The sequence below is a fragment of the Staurois parvus genome, unplaced genomic scaffold, assembly GCF_062004578.1.
Source record: "Staurois parvus isolate SC_StPar_1 unplaced genomic scaffold, SC_StPar_1.0 ptg000697l, whole genome shotgun sequence".
Classification (NCBI taxonomy): domain Eukaryota; kingdom Metazoa; phylum Chordata; class Amphibia; order Anura; family Ranidae; genus Staurois; species Staurois parvus.
In genome coordinates this window covers 1,321,787-1,338,719 of record NW_028318493.1, presented here as the reverse complement: position 1 = coordinate 1,338,719, position 16,933 = coordinate 1,321,787, and the positions used below count along the sequence as shown (strand labels likewise).

The window sequence follows — 16,933 nt, the reverse complement described above, 5'->3', positions numbered from 1 at the left end:
GCTGCCATTAAAGCGGAGCTCCACCCAAAAGGGAAAGTTACGCTTTAAAGACTGGTTAAGGGTTGGCACCTTTGGGGAGCGGAGAGTGGGGTGGGTGCCTGAAATTGACAGGTACTTGCTCCCACTTCCGCTGCAATCGCCTAGTCGATCAGAAGCGGACGTTGTCCTCCTACCCTCCCTCCCTGTAGTCTTCGGGGACGGGTGACGTGGCTGGTGAAACGGGCTGCGGGAGGACACCGCGGGATCATGAGATAGCTACAGTTATTGTAGCTGCTGACTTTTATTTTTTCACAGTGCTACTGGAACTCCATTTTAAAATTCATGTGTATGTAAAGGCAGGAGGCCCAATACTTTTATCAATATAGTGTAGGTTTACTTGATAAACTGTTGTGGGGACATTGGAACTCAGCACCTCTAGTACAAAGTGTCATGTGATTGGCTCAGTGTTGCACAGCACTGTGGTATATAGCAGAGCAATATAAATGTGCAATAATAATAGTGTGTGACTGTGGTGGGACATTAGAGTGTAAGTTCCTCTGGTGCAGAGACTGATGTGCAGACTGTACAGCACTGAAGAATATGTCAGAGCCATATAAATGTAAAATAATAATAATAATTCTCCTCTGTCGCAGAGACTGATGTGGTGGGCTCACTGTGTTCCTATACAGCATTACAGAATATGTTGGAGTCATATATAGCCATAGAAAATATTTTTACAAATAATCATTAAATTATATCACTGGGGAGGAGGAGGACTCTGCTCTCATTGCTCTGTAAATTTTACTTGAACATCCTCAGAACCCTAAACCACCAGTTGATCCAGAGGAAGTGCGCTCCAGTTTGTTGTAAAAACTGAATTATTTCCTTCCTGATTTCTAAGGGCAATCAGGTGCTTTTTGGATCGATATTCTACAGTAGTATTACTAATAAATATTAATAGCTAGTATATTTTGTGCATTTAGAAATACATCTGGCCTTTCTGAATAAATCTACAGGAAATGGCTTCATCTAGCTCCTGGATATGTTTTTACAGCTCTTACTTTAAAGAAACCTTTCTGAATGTAGAGTTTAAAACATATTTTCTTCCAGGCACCCAATTTTTAATTTTTGCAGTGACCTTAAGAAGCCATTTCAGTAAGTACACAGCATAAAATGTACATACACATATAGACAACAGAGCATTTGCTTGGTGCTGTCATTGAGGCTGCAATGTCCATGGAGCTGACCCTTTCCCTGGGAGTCTGGAAAGTGCTTTATGTTGCCCATCTTTTCATTATTGGCACTGTGAGTGATGATGTGAGGGTGGTAAACTTCTTCCATCTTCACATAAAGCCACTATTAGGGAGATATTGATTCCTCTGGCTGCTTTCAGTGGCATCGATGCTTTAATTGCTGAAGCAGACATGACGCTGGATCCGGGATGGAGACAAGTCTGGAGATCGATGGGGGTCCTCGTGTTTCACAGACCGAGGTGTATGGCACAGTCAATGAAACAGATAGAGTAGTCAGTTAGTTGTTTCTCGGAGGAGCTGTGCAGGGCTTGTCACATCGGACAGGCTCGCCTAGAGGAGCATTTGGAACCTGGCATGATAATGATCTGCACAGTCCAAATTCTTCTGCAACGAGATGTGCCGTCCGATAGCAGTGTCTGGGGAGTCTTAATGTGCAGTCAATTCTTTTGGGCCTTGGAGAAGAGAATAAAATATACTTGCCCATAGCAGCCAATCAAGTTTCCTTGTTCAAACTGTTGCAGGATGGATTTGATTTAAATCAAAATTTAAATCCCTAGTGAAAAGGCTCCATTTAAATCATACTTTTTAAAGAACAACTGTCATCTCTGTCCCGCAGCAGCTCCTCCTCTGACCCACTGTTGACGCATCAACAGTTCCATTCACTTTAACCACTAGCCTACAAGGAACTGATACCCCCTTCCTGCCCAGGCCAATTTCCAGCTCTCAGCGCTGTTACACTTTGACAATTGTGTGGTCATGCAACACTGTACCCATATAAAATTTTTAGCATTTTTTGTGACAGAGCTTTATTTTGGTGGTATTTAATCACCTCTTGAGTTTATTTTTTCTTAAACAAACCAAAAACCACTGAAAATTGTGAAAAAAAAACAACCTTTTTTCTTAGTTTTTGTTAAAAATTTTTGTAAATAAGTGATTTTTCTCCTTCACTGATGTGTAGTGATGGCCATTGATAAGATGCACCGATGGACACTGATAGGTGGCACTTATGAGGAGGCACTGGTAGGTGGCACTGATGGGCATTGACAGGCATCACTGGGCACTGAAAGGCAGCACTGATATATGGCACTGTTAGGTGGCACTGACTGGCACTGATAGGCGGCACTGACTGACAGCACTGATATGTGGCACTGATTGGCTTTGATAGGTGGCACTGACTGGCACTGATGGTTGACACTGAAAGGCAGCTCAGATGGACACCGATGTGCACTGGTAGGCACTGATATGTGGCATTGATGTGGCACTGATGGGCACTGGCAGGTGGCACTGTTCAGCACTGACAGCTGGCACTGATGGACAATGACAGGTGGCACTTCTGGGGCCACACTGATCATCAGGGCACACTGATCATCAGTGCCCTGATGATCAGTGTATCTGTCCCCTCCGCGGAATGCCGATTACCGGCTCTCCTCTCCTCTCCTGTCAGCGTGACAGCTCAAGAGAAGAGAAATGCCGATAACCGGCATTTCCCTGTTTACATGTGATCAGCTATGATTGGACACAGCTGATCACATGACCGAGCTGACATCTTCGGCTCTTACCATGGATTGGTGATCCGCTGTGTCCGAGGGACACAGCGCACTGCAGATCGCCGCGCTACGCGCTCTCTGAGCCGCGCATGCGCAGTGAGAATGGAAGGACATCATATGACGTCCTATCAGAACGAGAGAACCACCTTGCACCCGTCATTGGACTATATGGCAGGCGGGAGGTGGTTAATGGGATGGCTGTTGATGCGGAAGTGACACAACAAGGTGAGGGACGTGGTGGCAGCAGGTGAGTGGATGCTCGCTAACAGGAGCTGCCATGATGTATCTAAATGACAGGTGCTCTTTAAATGTAAGGAATCCAACTCATTCTTGTTGGTTGTTAGAATTTTTAATATTTGAAAGCCAGATGAAGGTTTCCTTTTTAGAATAATAAGCTGTCAAACAGTGATATCAGAACCGATTTTAGGTGAATAGGTTAATCACAAATAGTTGGAGAACTACGGTACTCAAATTCTTTTATTTCATGTTTTTTTCTCATGATTACTGTGAAATTGTGTGAATGCATCAATGCAGTACATTTTATTTCAGCTTGCAGAGCTTGGATTCATTGACACCTGGTTCACACTGATGCAAAGGGTTTTCTGCGCGTATTGCGCACCACATTCATGTGAATTGCTGCGGGTGTCTATGTTAAGTTAACAACACCCCGAAAGTGGTCCACAAAACGCGGTGCGATGTGCAGAATTGGATCGCGTAGGTGTGAATACCCATGTGATCCGATTCTAGCGCTGACCAAAAAAAGGGTCCTGCACGTTTTTGGTGCTGTGCGATTAGAGCCATACATAATATATGGCTCCAATCGCACCACACACAAATTGCAAGTGGTTTGCGGTGCAGTTCCTGTGCAAATCACATGCGATATACCGCACAACATATATGTGAACCCAGGCTTAATGAGTTTACCAAAAATGTAAATATTGCAGAGTATACAGCCTCATGCTATATAACTAAGCTCCATTTCATGCTGAATAAACTAAATTATGAATGTGTCTTAAATAGAAAACTATATTTAGATAGATTTTTACTCCAAAAGCTTCTATTAGCATCTTCCATTGTTGGAGGTCTACTCACTGCCACTAAAATTTTCCCCCTCTGCTGGAATTAATCTCTGTACACAGCTTCTTCCTCTGCTGGGGATTTCTGTCAGAACACCTCTTCCAGAACCCTCCCTACTTTGCTGAATATCATCTCCAGTTCCACGAATACCCCTCTTCTGCTGAGACCTCTCTCCCTGTATCCTGAACATCTCTCCTTTGCTGGCATTCCTCTCCTTTTACCCTGCACATTCCTCCTCTGCTGGAACTCCTCTCCATGTACCTTCAGCATCTTTCCTTTGCCAGCAATCCTCTCCTTTTACCTTTCACATTTCTTCTCTCTGGAACTCCTCTCCATGTACCTTGAACATCTCTCCTTCGCTGGCAGTTCTTTTCTTTCCTTTTACCCTGCATGGTTTTCCCCTGCTGGAACTCCTCCCCATGTAACTAAAACATTCTTCTTACTCAAACTCCTCACCCTGTACCATGAGCATCCCTCCTCTGCTAAAACTCATCTCCCTGTACCATGAGCATCCCTCCTCTGCTAAAACTCATCTCCCTGTACCCTGAACATCCCTCCTTAGGATCTTTTTTCCATCACTTTGCTGTTACTGTTATTTTTTTGATGAAACTCCTTTCCATGAATCTAGTACACCCCTCCTCTACTGGAACTTCTTTCCCTGTACCCTGAACATCCCTCCTGTGCCGAAACTCCTCTCCCTGTACCGTGAACATCTTCCCTCTGCGGGACCTCCTTGTCCTGCACCTTGAACATCCTTCCTCTGCTTGTAATCTGAATATTCTTTATCATCTGGTAACCTGAACATTCTTCCACTGCTAGAAATCCCCTTCCTTTTAACAATATTACTCTGCTGGAACTACTCTCCTTGAACCCCAAGCATCCCACCGCTCTTGTCTCTGCTCTTCTTTGTGCCCTGAACATCCTTCATCAGCTAGAACTCCTCTCCCTGTACCCTGAAGATTCATCCTCTGATGGAACTCTTCTCCCTTACCCTGAACATCCCTCCTCTGCTTGAACTCTTCTTTCTTTTAAATATAACTTCACTCTGGATCTGGAACTCCTCCCTTGTTACCCTAAATATCACTAGTTTGCTAGTCCCTAAAATCCTCCTCTGTAGCAAAAAGAGCCACCCTCTGCTGAAATCCTCTTCCTTATCTCAAAACATTCATTCTGTGTTGAAACTAAGGATAGTTGTCCTCTGCTACTCTCCTCGGCCTTTACCTGTTATGCCTCTCTTCTACTGGAATATATCTCTCTGAATTTGGAACGTTTTTCATTCTTCTCCCTGTATTGTGCCCTCTTCTCCCTGTTTCGGCCCGTCTTCTCCATGTGTTGCTCTCTTTTTTGCCTGTGTTGCACCCTCTTCTTCTTGTATTGCGCCCTGTTCTCCCTTTACTCTCTGTATTGCTTTCCTCTTCTCCCTGTATTCCACCCTCTTCTCCTTGTATTGCACCCTCTTTTCCCTGTATTGCGCCCCTCTCCGTCTCTGTTCTGACCTTTTTCTCTTGCACTCTGAAGAGTCATTACCTGGCAGGTTTGATCCATCTCATCTTGCTCAGTATTCAGAGTGTGATTGCATTGAAATATAAGCATTGCTCTGGCATTCCATTCCGCAGATTGCCAGCTTCATTTATTTCCTTCCCGTCCAGAGCCATCTGTTAAAATGAAATAACCCGCTCCGTGGAATTACCCGGTAAAGGTTCTTCTATATGGCAGGTGGGGGGATGCAACAATGACACAACGCTCCAGGACCATTTTCCGCGTCCTTGGGAGAGTCACAGAGTGTATCAGTGCATGGAAATAATCGTCACCTGACTTCAGTTCAGTGTAACAGTATAATAATATTTTATGTCATGGCAATCAGCATAACTATATATATATATAATTTTTTTGCATGTAAAATCATTACACCGTTGATGTAGATGCAAGCTCAATAAAATCTCATACCGGGTTGATGTTTTTTTTATTAGGCAAAGGAGGTGCTTTTAGGAATGTCTGGGGCTTTTAAAAACCAAAATGGGCTTTATGGCAACTTAAACTTTTAATGATTTTAACATTGCGATGTTTATCTCCTTCTCACCTCCTTGCTTGTCTTCAGCACGGCACCTGGGGACTATCATGGAGGGGAGAGATCTTGCAGTGTGATGAGCACCGTCCAGAAAGGGTAGTGTCTGGCTCTCTCAACGCTACGCAGAAGCGCATCTGCTGAGCGAGTAAATAAGGCATTGGCCCCAATGAGTAAAAAACATTCCTTCAGGTTACCCGTGCACACAGAAACACTTAGGCGCTCAGTACTAGTGCCTGCTGAGTAGCCGAATCAAGTTCCAATGTGCACTCCGTTAGGCCTCGTTCATACCTGGACATCTTGGGATTGTGGCAGAATCACTGCGATTCTGCCTGCAATCTCGAAACGCACAATTATTGAAAAATGTGGGTTCAGGTGTCATTATTTTCAGTTTCACCTAAATCACAGTGCGGTTTTGCCTAGCGATTTACTGTGCAATTGCAGCAAATTGCATCTCTTGAAGCTTGTTGCCCAAAAAAGAACAGGAACTTCTTTTGGGGGACAAGATTCATGCGATGCCTTTTGCCACACAACAATCGCGGCAGAACCGCACCACATTTTAGGTGCCATTGAAGTAATGGCACCTGAACCCGTGTTTTGCAATCGCTGGCTGAATTGCAGCAATCCCAAATTGCCCAGGTGTGAATGGAGCCGCCCTGGTTCACACACATGTAACAAAGTGCACTGCACAAAATAAATTCCATTCAGTTACTGCGGTACGGCTACATCTACTGTAAAGTAGTAGGTGAGCTTGATGCAGAACAAGTGCAAAGTGTATGTAGAAACACCTATGTTTTTAAGTTAACCGGATATGAGATGCCATGCTATTGTGGACCTACTTCTGAAAATGCTAGTTATATGGCTGTTGGGGACTGACATTCTGAGTTCCTATGTCCTTACTGACTAATTGACTTCAAGTATGAATGGACCGCAGTTACAGATTGTAACTGGACCTAATATAGTGTGTCTGTGTATATACACTATATCAGGGGTGTCAAATAGCGTGCCATATCAGCATTATGGTTGCCATCAAAGAGCCACTTGTATTTGTAAGACTGTATAAATGTGTGCAGCAGTGCCCCCAGCCCCCTCAATACCTACCTGAGCCTCATCGCGATCCAGCGATGTGAATGACAGCCTCGGCTGTCCCGGGTCACTGCCTCCTCATTTGCTGAGACAGCAAGTTGGAGCCATCGGCTCCCACTGCTTTCAATCACAGCCAGTGAGGGGGGCATGGCTAAGCCATGGCTCCAAGTTTGAATGTGAGCAGGTGGAGCCCCTATAGCAAACGGCTTGCTGTGGGAGCACCCGACAGGAGGGAGGGACCAGGAGAGCCTGCGGGGGACCCAAGAAGAGGAGGATCCGGGCTGCTGTGTGCAAAACCACTGCATACAGCAGGTAAGTATAGATATGTTTGTTAGTTTCCAAAGAAAAAAAATAACCTTTAGAATCGCTTAATGGTAAAAAGTTCTAAATGCCCCTAGGAGCAGCTGTAAAAAGTTGAGTGTGGATGAGGCCTATTCATTGGTTGTCGGTTATTTCAATAATGGATATTCAGCATCCCATGGGTGGCCTGCATGAAAATATAGCTTTCTTAAGAACACTAAGCCCCAATTCACAGAAATGCAGTGCGGGAAACGGTGCGAATCCTGTGCATTTCCCGCACTGCATTGCAATCGCATCACGTTCATGCGATCTGGTGCGGGTGTGAATGATAAATTTACACCCTGAAACAGTTTGCAAAACGCAATGTGATTGCCAGTAATTGCATTGCATGGGTGAGAACACCCATGCGATGTGATTCAGGTGCGGATTTAAAAATGTGTCCTGAGGCTGCAGATGCGATGCGAGCCATACAAAATGTATGGCTCAAATCGCAGTGCACAAAAATATGCATGTAATTCGCACAGGAATGCGCTGTGATTCCTGTGCAAATTACATGCGGTGTCCTGCACCGTATAGTGTGAACCTGAGCTTAGTGCCAGTTCACATATCTGGATTCAATGCAGTTTGAACCGCATCCAATCCGCATGACATGTGAAATAACATTGCTTCCTAAGGTGCCTGTTGACATTTGCCCGGTGGCAGTGAGGATTCAATGCAGATTGAAAAAGAGTCATGTTCGATTTCTGAGCAGTGTAGTCCCGTTCAGGTGGATTACAGACTATTGACTTCTAAGGGAAGTGTTGCTAAACTGCATATGTCATCAGCTGTGAACAGGATAAAATCCTGACCTGAACCTGATCTAAACCTGTCCTGAACCTGATCTAAACCTCACCTGAACCACTGAACAACTACTGTATAAATAGCTCTAAAACCTGAGCTTCAATCTGCACCGCACATGTGTGAATCAGCACTCACTGTTCCAGATAGACATCCACCCATCAAGGCATTATTATACAGTATTTATAAAGTGCCAATAGTTCGCTCAGCGCTGTACATTATGATATTTGCATATCTTTTCTCAAGGGCCAGCCCACTGCTTCCATCTGTGCTGTGAGCTCTTGAAACGAGTACTGAAGTAGTGAGGCAGGGTGATGTGATGTTTTCAGAAAGCTGCCAGTCCCTGCCACCATCCCTGCATTGCATAGAAAAGTACAGAGACCTAGTGATGATAACTCTGGGTCTGAAATAAGGTTTGTAATGAAAACAGGTTTTATTTAAAGGATAAGTTCACCTTTTGGACAAAAATAATAAATGCCCGTATTTTTGCAGGTATAATAAATGTGCATTTATTATTTTTGTCTGCAGGAGCATGGAAAGCCTTGTACCAGCGATCACTAGATCGCTGATGCCATGGAGGTCTCCTGCAGACCTGTCAGAATATGTGCTTGCTGTATGGAATGTACGGCCAAGCAGATATTCTGACAGGAAGCTTCAATGAACTACCACGGCGCCCCTCAGCACCGTGGTGATTCACTGAAAACTACAAGCTGACAGCCTCTAAGGCTGCTGGGACTTGTAGGCAATCATTCACAGAACTCTGTGAATGAATGATGCAGCCGAATGGCCGCTCTGTTTTCAAATCTGACAGATAGTATGGGGAGAAGTCTTCCCATACTGTCTGTCAGAGGGAGGGGGCGGCAGGAGCATCTGCGGCTATGAGAACATGTTATATGTTCCACCCTAAAGACTGGTGGAACATGTAACATGTTCCAAAAGTGAACTTATCCTTCAATAATTCATTACCAGGTTGATGAGGGGGGAAAGAGATACCAGCGAATGCAAAATATAAGTCGATTAAATTTCAGCTTTAAAACCATTCCAATTCCTCCAATATGTTCTCTGTCAGCCATGCGTCTTGATGTTAAACACATTATATCTGGGCACTGCGATATTGAAAAAATGAGCCGCAAGTGCGAATAAATGTCTGAAAGGACCTCTGATTAGGTTCAATGAATTCCTGATGGCCTAAATGCCTTTCATTCTCTGAGTTTTAATTGTGTTTTAACGAGAGGCAAACACCTCCCTCTGAAGAAAAAAGGGATTTGATTTCAAAGCGGCGGGAGCTGCCGCAAAAGGCGATGGCTAATATTAACAGAAGAACGACCTTTGATGAGAGATAATTGTGCCTTTAATACATAATCAGGCTTTGATGTCCTCGGTCAAGCAATCATTGTGGGTGACATTTCTCCTATTGTGCGCTGGGCAGGCATTTTTGTTAGATGGATATTGCGGTCTTTTTCTATTTGTAGATAAGTATAGATTTGCTACCTTGATGTATGTAAACACGGGGCGCCTGGAGGTGCTAGGGGGTTTCCAGCAGTGAGAAGTCTTAAAGTAAAATCACTTGAAGCTGAACCAGTCGTAATTTGGCCTATGGATCTTCAGTAAAGTCAAATGAACAAAAATGTAATATATACTGTAGTTGGCCAGTCCTTGAATGTGGTGGCTGCATTTGCTTTTTTAGGCTTTTATTCTCTTATTTGCACTTGGTGATCCTGCCAGTAAAACATACTCCGTCCTAGGCTGACAACGCTCAACCACTGCACTGTATCTATGTAGGAGCACTGTTGTCACCTTAGGACACAACAACAGAACACCTCCCTCTCTCTTCTTGTGACCAAATCCCGATGGGCGGGGCAAAATGCATCGGAGTGCATGGCCAGAACAGCAGCTGAGGCCATTCCTCAACATTAGACTCCTGGGGTCGGTTGAGCAGCATCCATCCCTTCACCTCCCTCTCTCTTATTCATATCATGGAGGAACGATTGTGTGTGTGTGTGTCCCTTTCATGTTGACCAGCCCACTTGTCTTTTAGAAATGGGAGAATGCTTAGGATTTGCAGTTTTAGTGCGTTAATGCGCTTACTTTATTGCATGTTGTATTAAGGCAGCCCAGTGAAAAAGTCCTGAAAATCAGACATGTCACACAATTTGTATGCAGGGCGATTCACTAATACACAGTGCATATGTGTTGCCTCCTTTGGACCTGCGGTTGGGGGGGCAGCAAAAATGTGTGGTCGAGCTACGGTCTGCCGACTGCCAACCACTTCCTCCTTAAAGTGGAGCTCCACCCAAAAGGGGAAGTTCCACTTTAAGTAGTGGTCCCCCACTTCCCGTGAGGAATTGGCACCTTTGGGGAGTGGGTAGATGATTTTTGACAGGTACCCGCTCCCACTTCTGCTGTGATTGCCTAGGCAGTCAGAAGCGATAGTTGTCCTCCCCCCTTCCTGTAGTCTTCTGTGACATATGACAGGTCCCAGACTATGGGACCATTTACAAAGTGCACTGCTACTCGCTCATGCACAGTGGGAACTCGGCTGTAAAGCCACAAGCTATCACAGCGAGGTGCCTACACTTAGGATGCCAGTGCCAGGGAGCGAGGACAGCCGATGCAACCGGCTGTGGTGAGCGGTGTGCTGGATTGGGGGAAAGGTGTTTGCCTGCTTTTTAAAAGTCAGAAGCTACAGTTTTTGTAGCTGGTGACTTATTTTTTTTATTTTGACTTGAACTCTGCTTTAAGGTGCAATAGGCAGCTGACAGGCCATGATGCTTCGCTTCACGCCCAATGCAAAGTTCACTTGGCCTGTCCTTGGGTGGCAAGCTCAGCGAACGCTACACAGTCTATAGCAAATACTTAAGCCCCGCAAACGCTCTGCAACCGTGTGCAATGCATGTGGTTGCGGCATGATTGTTGGCACAAATGGGGTTAAAACAGGCAGTGAGGGGGTTTTGTACCGCTTTCTCACCACCTGTCAGTAGCCTCTGGCGCGCGATACAAATGCATATAAGTCTTTAGAGGCAAGGGAGATCTAGACGCATTTCTAAATTAATATTATCATTATACAGGATTTATATAGCGCCAACAGTTTGCTCAGCACTTTACAATATAAGGGAGACAATACAGCAACAATACAAGAGGGTTAGGAGGGCCCTGCTCCTTGGAGCTTACAATCTAAGAGATCTACCCTTAGTGTTTGGAAGTCACTTAAAATGTAGGGTACCACAATGGACGTAACAAATGTGTTACCACAATGCAAAGATATAAATAGGACCTAAGAACCCCCCCCCCAAAAAAAAAATAAATAAAGCATCCTTACAGCACTGGTGCCCAATTGCAATGGAATGCTGCCCAGGTAAGGGTGTTGGCAAAGTTAGGGGGGCTTGCATGCTATATGCTTGCCTTCCACGAAGGGGGGGGGGGGGGGATTCGTAGATGGCTTCTCTCTTTGCCATTTCGGTGTCCAGTTAGACAGATCTACAAATATTTTATATTTGCTGGTAAAACAACTTCAAATTCCTTTTTTATTTTTTTTTTCTTGTGCTGCTTTAATCCAACTTTCTGTGTGAAGGAGGCTACGTTTGTTCTTTACGATCCCATTGTATTTAGGAATGTAGCCACCCTCTGTTGTTTGCTCCTGAGATGGACTATGGGATTTGTAGTGTGCATGGAGCAGTGCGCATGACTTCAACCAAAGTAGACTGCTCATTACAAGCAAATCGAAGTGAGAGGGGGAAAGGAGATGTTGGGGAGTCACAGAGAACATTACAAAGGGGCACAAACCTATTCATGAAAAATATAATACAGGGCCATTAAGTAGTGGATGTGTATGGAGTATATCTGGTGACTATGGAGATCATTGAGGGGGAGATTTACTAAATCTGGAGAGTGCAAATCTGGTGCAGCATAGAAACCAATCCGCTTCCAGGTTTTATTGTGAAAGGTTAACTGGACAAGCTGACGTTAGAAGCTGATTGGCTCCCATGTACAGCTGCACCAGATTTTGAGTGCACCAGTTTTAGTAAATCTACCCCTAAGCCCTGATTCACACTGAATACTGCTTTGAAATTGTGCGACTTCAGTTTTCTCACACAATTTCACACAAGTTACATGTCAGTGCGATTTCAGGTGCGACTTGTAAGCCATCTGTGGGACTTCATGCCCAGATGTCAATGCAAGTCACACCAGAAATCAGCAAAAATAGTGCAAGAACTATTTTTCAAATTGGCGCGACTCCAACGAAGTTGCATCACTGTGAACCAGGGCTCAGTGTCACGTTAATTGTAAGCATGCTGTGACTTGTAGTTCCTCAAAGGTGTTAGGATGCAGGCTCCCACTGGGGGCACGGGGAAGATCATGGAGACATAACTGGGTTTCAGCAGTGAGATTGAGCCATACACTTTGGATCTGATATTGTTTCCAGTGCTTTTGGCCACACGACAGTTTCAGTCTCTCGTGTCAGTATGAGCTCTGGAGCATTACTGCGCCGATTACACGCTTCGCCTCACACCCGCAGCCTTTTCTACAGCTCCACTAGAAAATGTGGCCTCTGCAATGGGACATTTTGGCAGCTCAGGTAGCGGAACTGTGCAGCAAGATCATTTTGTGCCGCCTAATACCACTCGATGTGGACCATTTGTTAGAGAACCTTTCTGGGGTAACTGATATTTTCAAGAAATGCTTTTCAGAGTAAAGAAAAAAAAAATGAGAAGTTATTTTTCTGCTGGAACATTTTGTATTAGGTCCATCTCTGCCTGCAAGAGTCCAAAATCATCTTATCTGCTAAATTAAAGCTCTGTCAGAGGGAAAGGCACCTGGACATGATGCAATTCCCTATTAAGAAATTTAATAACATTTGTCAATGTCCAAATCAAAGTAATTGTAAAGGTACATTTTTCCCCATAATAAGCATGCTATACTTACCTGCTCTGTGCAATTGTTTTGCACAGAGCAGCCCCAAACCTTTTCTTTTGGGTTCCTCTGCTGGCGCTCCTGTCTCCTCCTCCCTTCTGCTTGCAATTGGGGCACTCTTGCGGGCTCAATCCTGAGCCGGACTGATCTCAGGCACAGCACTGGATTGAGATCAAATATAAGTATTTAGGGGGAGCTTATCACAAAAGGTTTTTGTATCTTAAAGTGGTTGTAAACCCTTCCATATACCTCAGATGATACACAGAGATGAAACAAATCCTGCTACATAAGTTGTACCTGTTTATCTTCAAATCCATTCATTCATAATTTACAAAGCTTGTCTGAGTTGTCAGAAAATGGGTGGAGAGCGGATATTACACTCTGCAGAACTTAGGTGAGCTCTGAGAGCTGATTGGAGGGAAGGGACCCCCACCCACCCCTCGACAGGAAAAGAGCCAATACTGTCAATCTGCTGGAGGTTCCTTTCCTGTCACCATTTTTCTCTTGGTGCCAGAAAAACTTGTCAGACGTGGCTCATACAGATAGGGAGCAACGAGGCAGCAGATAGAAATGACACTTAATGCCCTGGCTTGAGACAAGTAAATATTAAAGAGGCCTATGTTTAGTTCATATTTTATGTCTGAGGTTTACAACCACTTTAATGCATTAGGGTTGAAAAAAAAACCTTCTGCCTTTATAACCACTAAAATTAGAGTGTAAGTTCATCTGGCACTGCGGTACAGCACTGCGGAATATGTCAGCGCTATATAAATGTAAAATAGTGTGTGACTGTAATAGAATTTTAGAGTGTAAGCTCCTGTGGTGCAGACTAATGTGACTGGCTCAGCGTTCTCTGTAAAGCATTGCAAAAGATGTCAGAGCTATATAAACGTATAGTTATAGTGTATGACTGTGGTGGGGACATTAGAGCGTAAGCTCCTATGGTGCAAAAACTGATGTGACTGGCTCAGTGTTGTCTGTACAGCACTGCAGAATATGTCACACCTTTATAAACATATAATAGTGTGTGACAGTGGTGGGACTTTAGAGTGTAAGCTCCTCTGATTCAAAGACTAATGTGACTGGCTCAGTGTTCTCTGTACAACACTGCAGAATGTGTCAGAGAGATATATAAATGTTTAATAAAAGTAGTGTCTGACTGTGGTGGTGTTAGATATGTCAATGGAGTTATAATATGCTGCACACATGTATATTATACGAGGGACGAGTGTCTGATACAATGTTGAATATTTTACTCCATGACCTGAAAGCTTTGCTTGTTGGGTAACATTCAGCTTGCTCAGCATCACTTGAATGACCAGTATTGTGTGTATCAGGCAGGCCTAGTTTGGTCCCTCCTCCGGTGGCGCTCTCTATGTTGCCCGGTTATCAGCGAAGGAGATAAAGGTCTGTGTTGAGCGTTTGTTCCCCTCCAGTAGGCATTGTTCTGGTGATAAATCTCTGCACACAACCAGGAATTATTGCATTTTTCATCCGACGGGCTCTCTTATCTGAAGACCTCCCTTTAATAATGGTTTCATGATGTAGCTTGGCAAGCGAATTTCAACTTACGAATAATTTTACCTGTGGAGGAATGGATTGGGACTTATGTACATTAGATGGGAGTGTAGTTGCTAAGATTTATACCTTCATCATTTTCTCTTCCTGAATGATTGCAGTGTCGGTATGGCCTCTAAATTGTATCGTATAAAGCCGTCACCTTCACAGCCACCCTTATACAATAGAGGGCCATAGATGAATAGTCTCTGCTATTTAATAATGGTAAAAATCATTTGTTTGTGGTGTGGACAGATTGTAGAAGATCTGGGGGTGTTCATTGAAAATTAGACTGGAAGGGATCTGTACATTGTTTGTATTTGGGCATTCACCTACACCCATACACCTGTCTAATTAGTAGTCTGTCTGAGCAACTGCTGTGTCCCCATATACTTACATGGGCTGCCTGCTCTCAGCACCTGATGGCTCCGGGCCATTAAACAAATGGGAAATTAACGGTGTATGGGCCTAAGCACCCATGTACATGAGGCCTTACAAAGTATTCTTGCATAAAATGGGCATATCAGGGCTGTGATAAATTATGATACAGTAACTCCAGGACAGGAAGTGATATGAAACCTACAATGGGGCAATGGGGGCACAGTACAATTCTAACAGATTCTAACTTGTCCCTTTTAGAGAGATTCTTCTAACTTGTTGTCACCACCACAGAAGGTGATGAGGAAGTAGGATATCACTTTTGGTTTTGTCATTTTCTATTTGTACAAGCTTTAAATAAACACAAAACTAGAGAGAGCAGTTATAACAGCATATAAAATACAACAATGAAAATGAATTACAACAAGATAATACAAATAGGAAGTTCTCCTGAAAGAAAGGCTTTCAGGTAAGTGTTCTAACAGGATCTCACAGTGTCTGGGACATGCTTTGGCATTCCTCTTTAAAGGGAAAGCCGAGTCAAAATGATCATTTAGTAAACAGATAATTAAAGTTATACAACCATGATTTTTCCATGGTGTTGGAATATTGTTCTTATTTTTGTTGTTTTTTTCAGCCTGCGATGAATGGAAAGTTCTACAGAAGCCCAACCTACATCGCGATGTGAATCGTTTTGGCCATTCAGCAGTTGTCAGCAATGGGTAAGTTTGTGTCCCCACCCTCTTACAATGGGGAGATTTCCTGCAGTAGTTTGTGTCCCCACCCTCTTACAATGGTGAGATTTCCTGCAGTAGTTTGTGTCTCTGCCCCTCCCACAATGGTGAGATTTCCTGCAGTAGTTTGTGCCTCTGCCCCTCCCACAATGGGGAGATTTCCTGCAGTAGTTTGTGTCTCTGCCCGTCACACAATGGGGAGATTTCCTGCAGTAGTTTGTGTCTCTGCCCGTCACACAATGGGGAGATTTCCTGCAGTAGTTTGTGTCTATGCCCCTCCCACAATGGTGAGATTTGCCCCAGTAGTTTGTGTCTCTGCCCCTCCCACAATTGGGAGATTTCCTGCAGTAGTTTGTGTCTCTGCCCCTCCTACAATGGGGAGATTTCCTAAAGTAGTTTGTGTCTCTGCCCCTCCTACAATGGGGAGATTTCCTGCAGTAGTTTGTGTCTCTGCCCCTCCTACAATGGGGAGATTTCCTGCAGTAGTTTGTGTCTCTGCCCCTCCTACAATGGGGAGATTTCCTGCAGTAGTTTGTGTCTCTGCCCCTTCCACAATGGTGAGATTTTCTGCAGTAGTTTGTGTCTCTGCCCCTCCCACAATAGGGAGATTTCTCTGCAGTAGTTTGTGTCTCTACCTCTCCCACAAAGGGGACATTTCCTGCAGTAGTTTGTGTCTCTGCCTCTCCCACAATGGTGAGATTTTCTGCAGTAGTTTGGGTCTCTGCCCCTCCCACAATGGGGAGATTTCCTGCAATAGTTTGTGTCTCTGCCTCTCCCACAATGGTAAAATTTGCTCGTAGTGGGTGTTTCTTGAATCTAGCAGTTAATGATCTCTAGTAATTATATAAATGTTAAGGACATTGATTTAAACTGGTTTGTTGAGTTTTGATTTTAGACCTTTATTGCAGTTACAGTGCGCTCTGCATACAAAGGAAGGCAGCTTTCACACCGTTGATTAGAGTTTATTTTGCATGAATATACCTTTAACGGCAGTATAAGTTTGGCACTCCTTGGGGACATCTATATTCTGCTTCTTCAGTGTATTAAATAAAATAATACCCTTTCCAGTATTTGGTTATTAACAAAATCACCTTGAAGCAAAATTAAAACCTGGTGTACATAGCCAATCTCACTTCTATATGTTCAAAAACTACCAAAACCGATATATAAAAGGCACATAAAGGTACATACAAGGATTGTTATATAGCC

General features: G+C 44.0%; 1 protein-coding gene across 2 annotated transcripts in view; it reads left to right on the top strand.

The window, feature by feature from the left end:
- ATRNL1 (attractin like 1) overlaps nucleotides 1-16,933 on the top strand; it is an 857,293-nt gene that overhangs the window by 260,928 nt on the left and 579,432 nt on the right. For both annotated transcript variants that reach the window (XM_089653036.1, XM_089653035.1), the window contains exon 11: nucleotides 15,628-15,712. In XM_089653036.1, coding sequence (XP_089509162.1) covers nucleotides 15,628-15,712 — 85 coding nt within the window. The remainder of the gene's footprint in view (nucleotides 1-15,627; nucleotides 15,713-16,933) is intronic.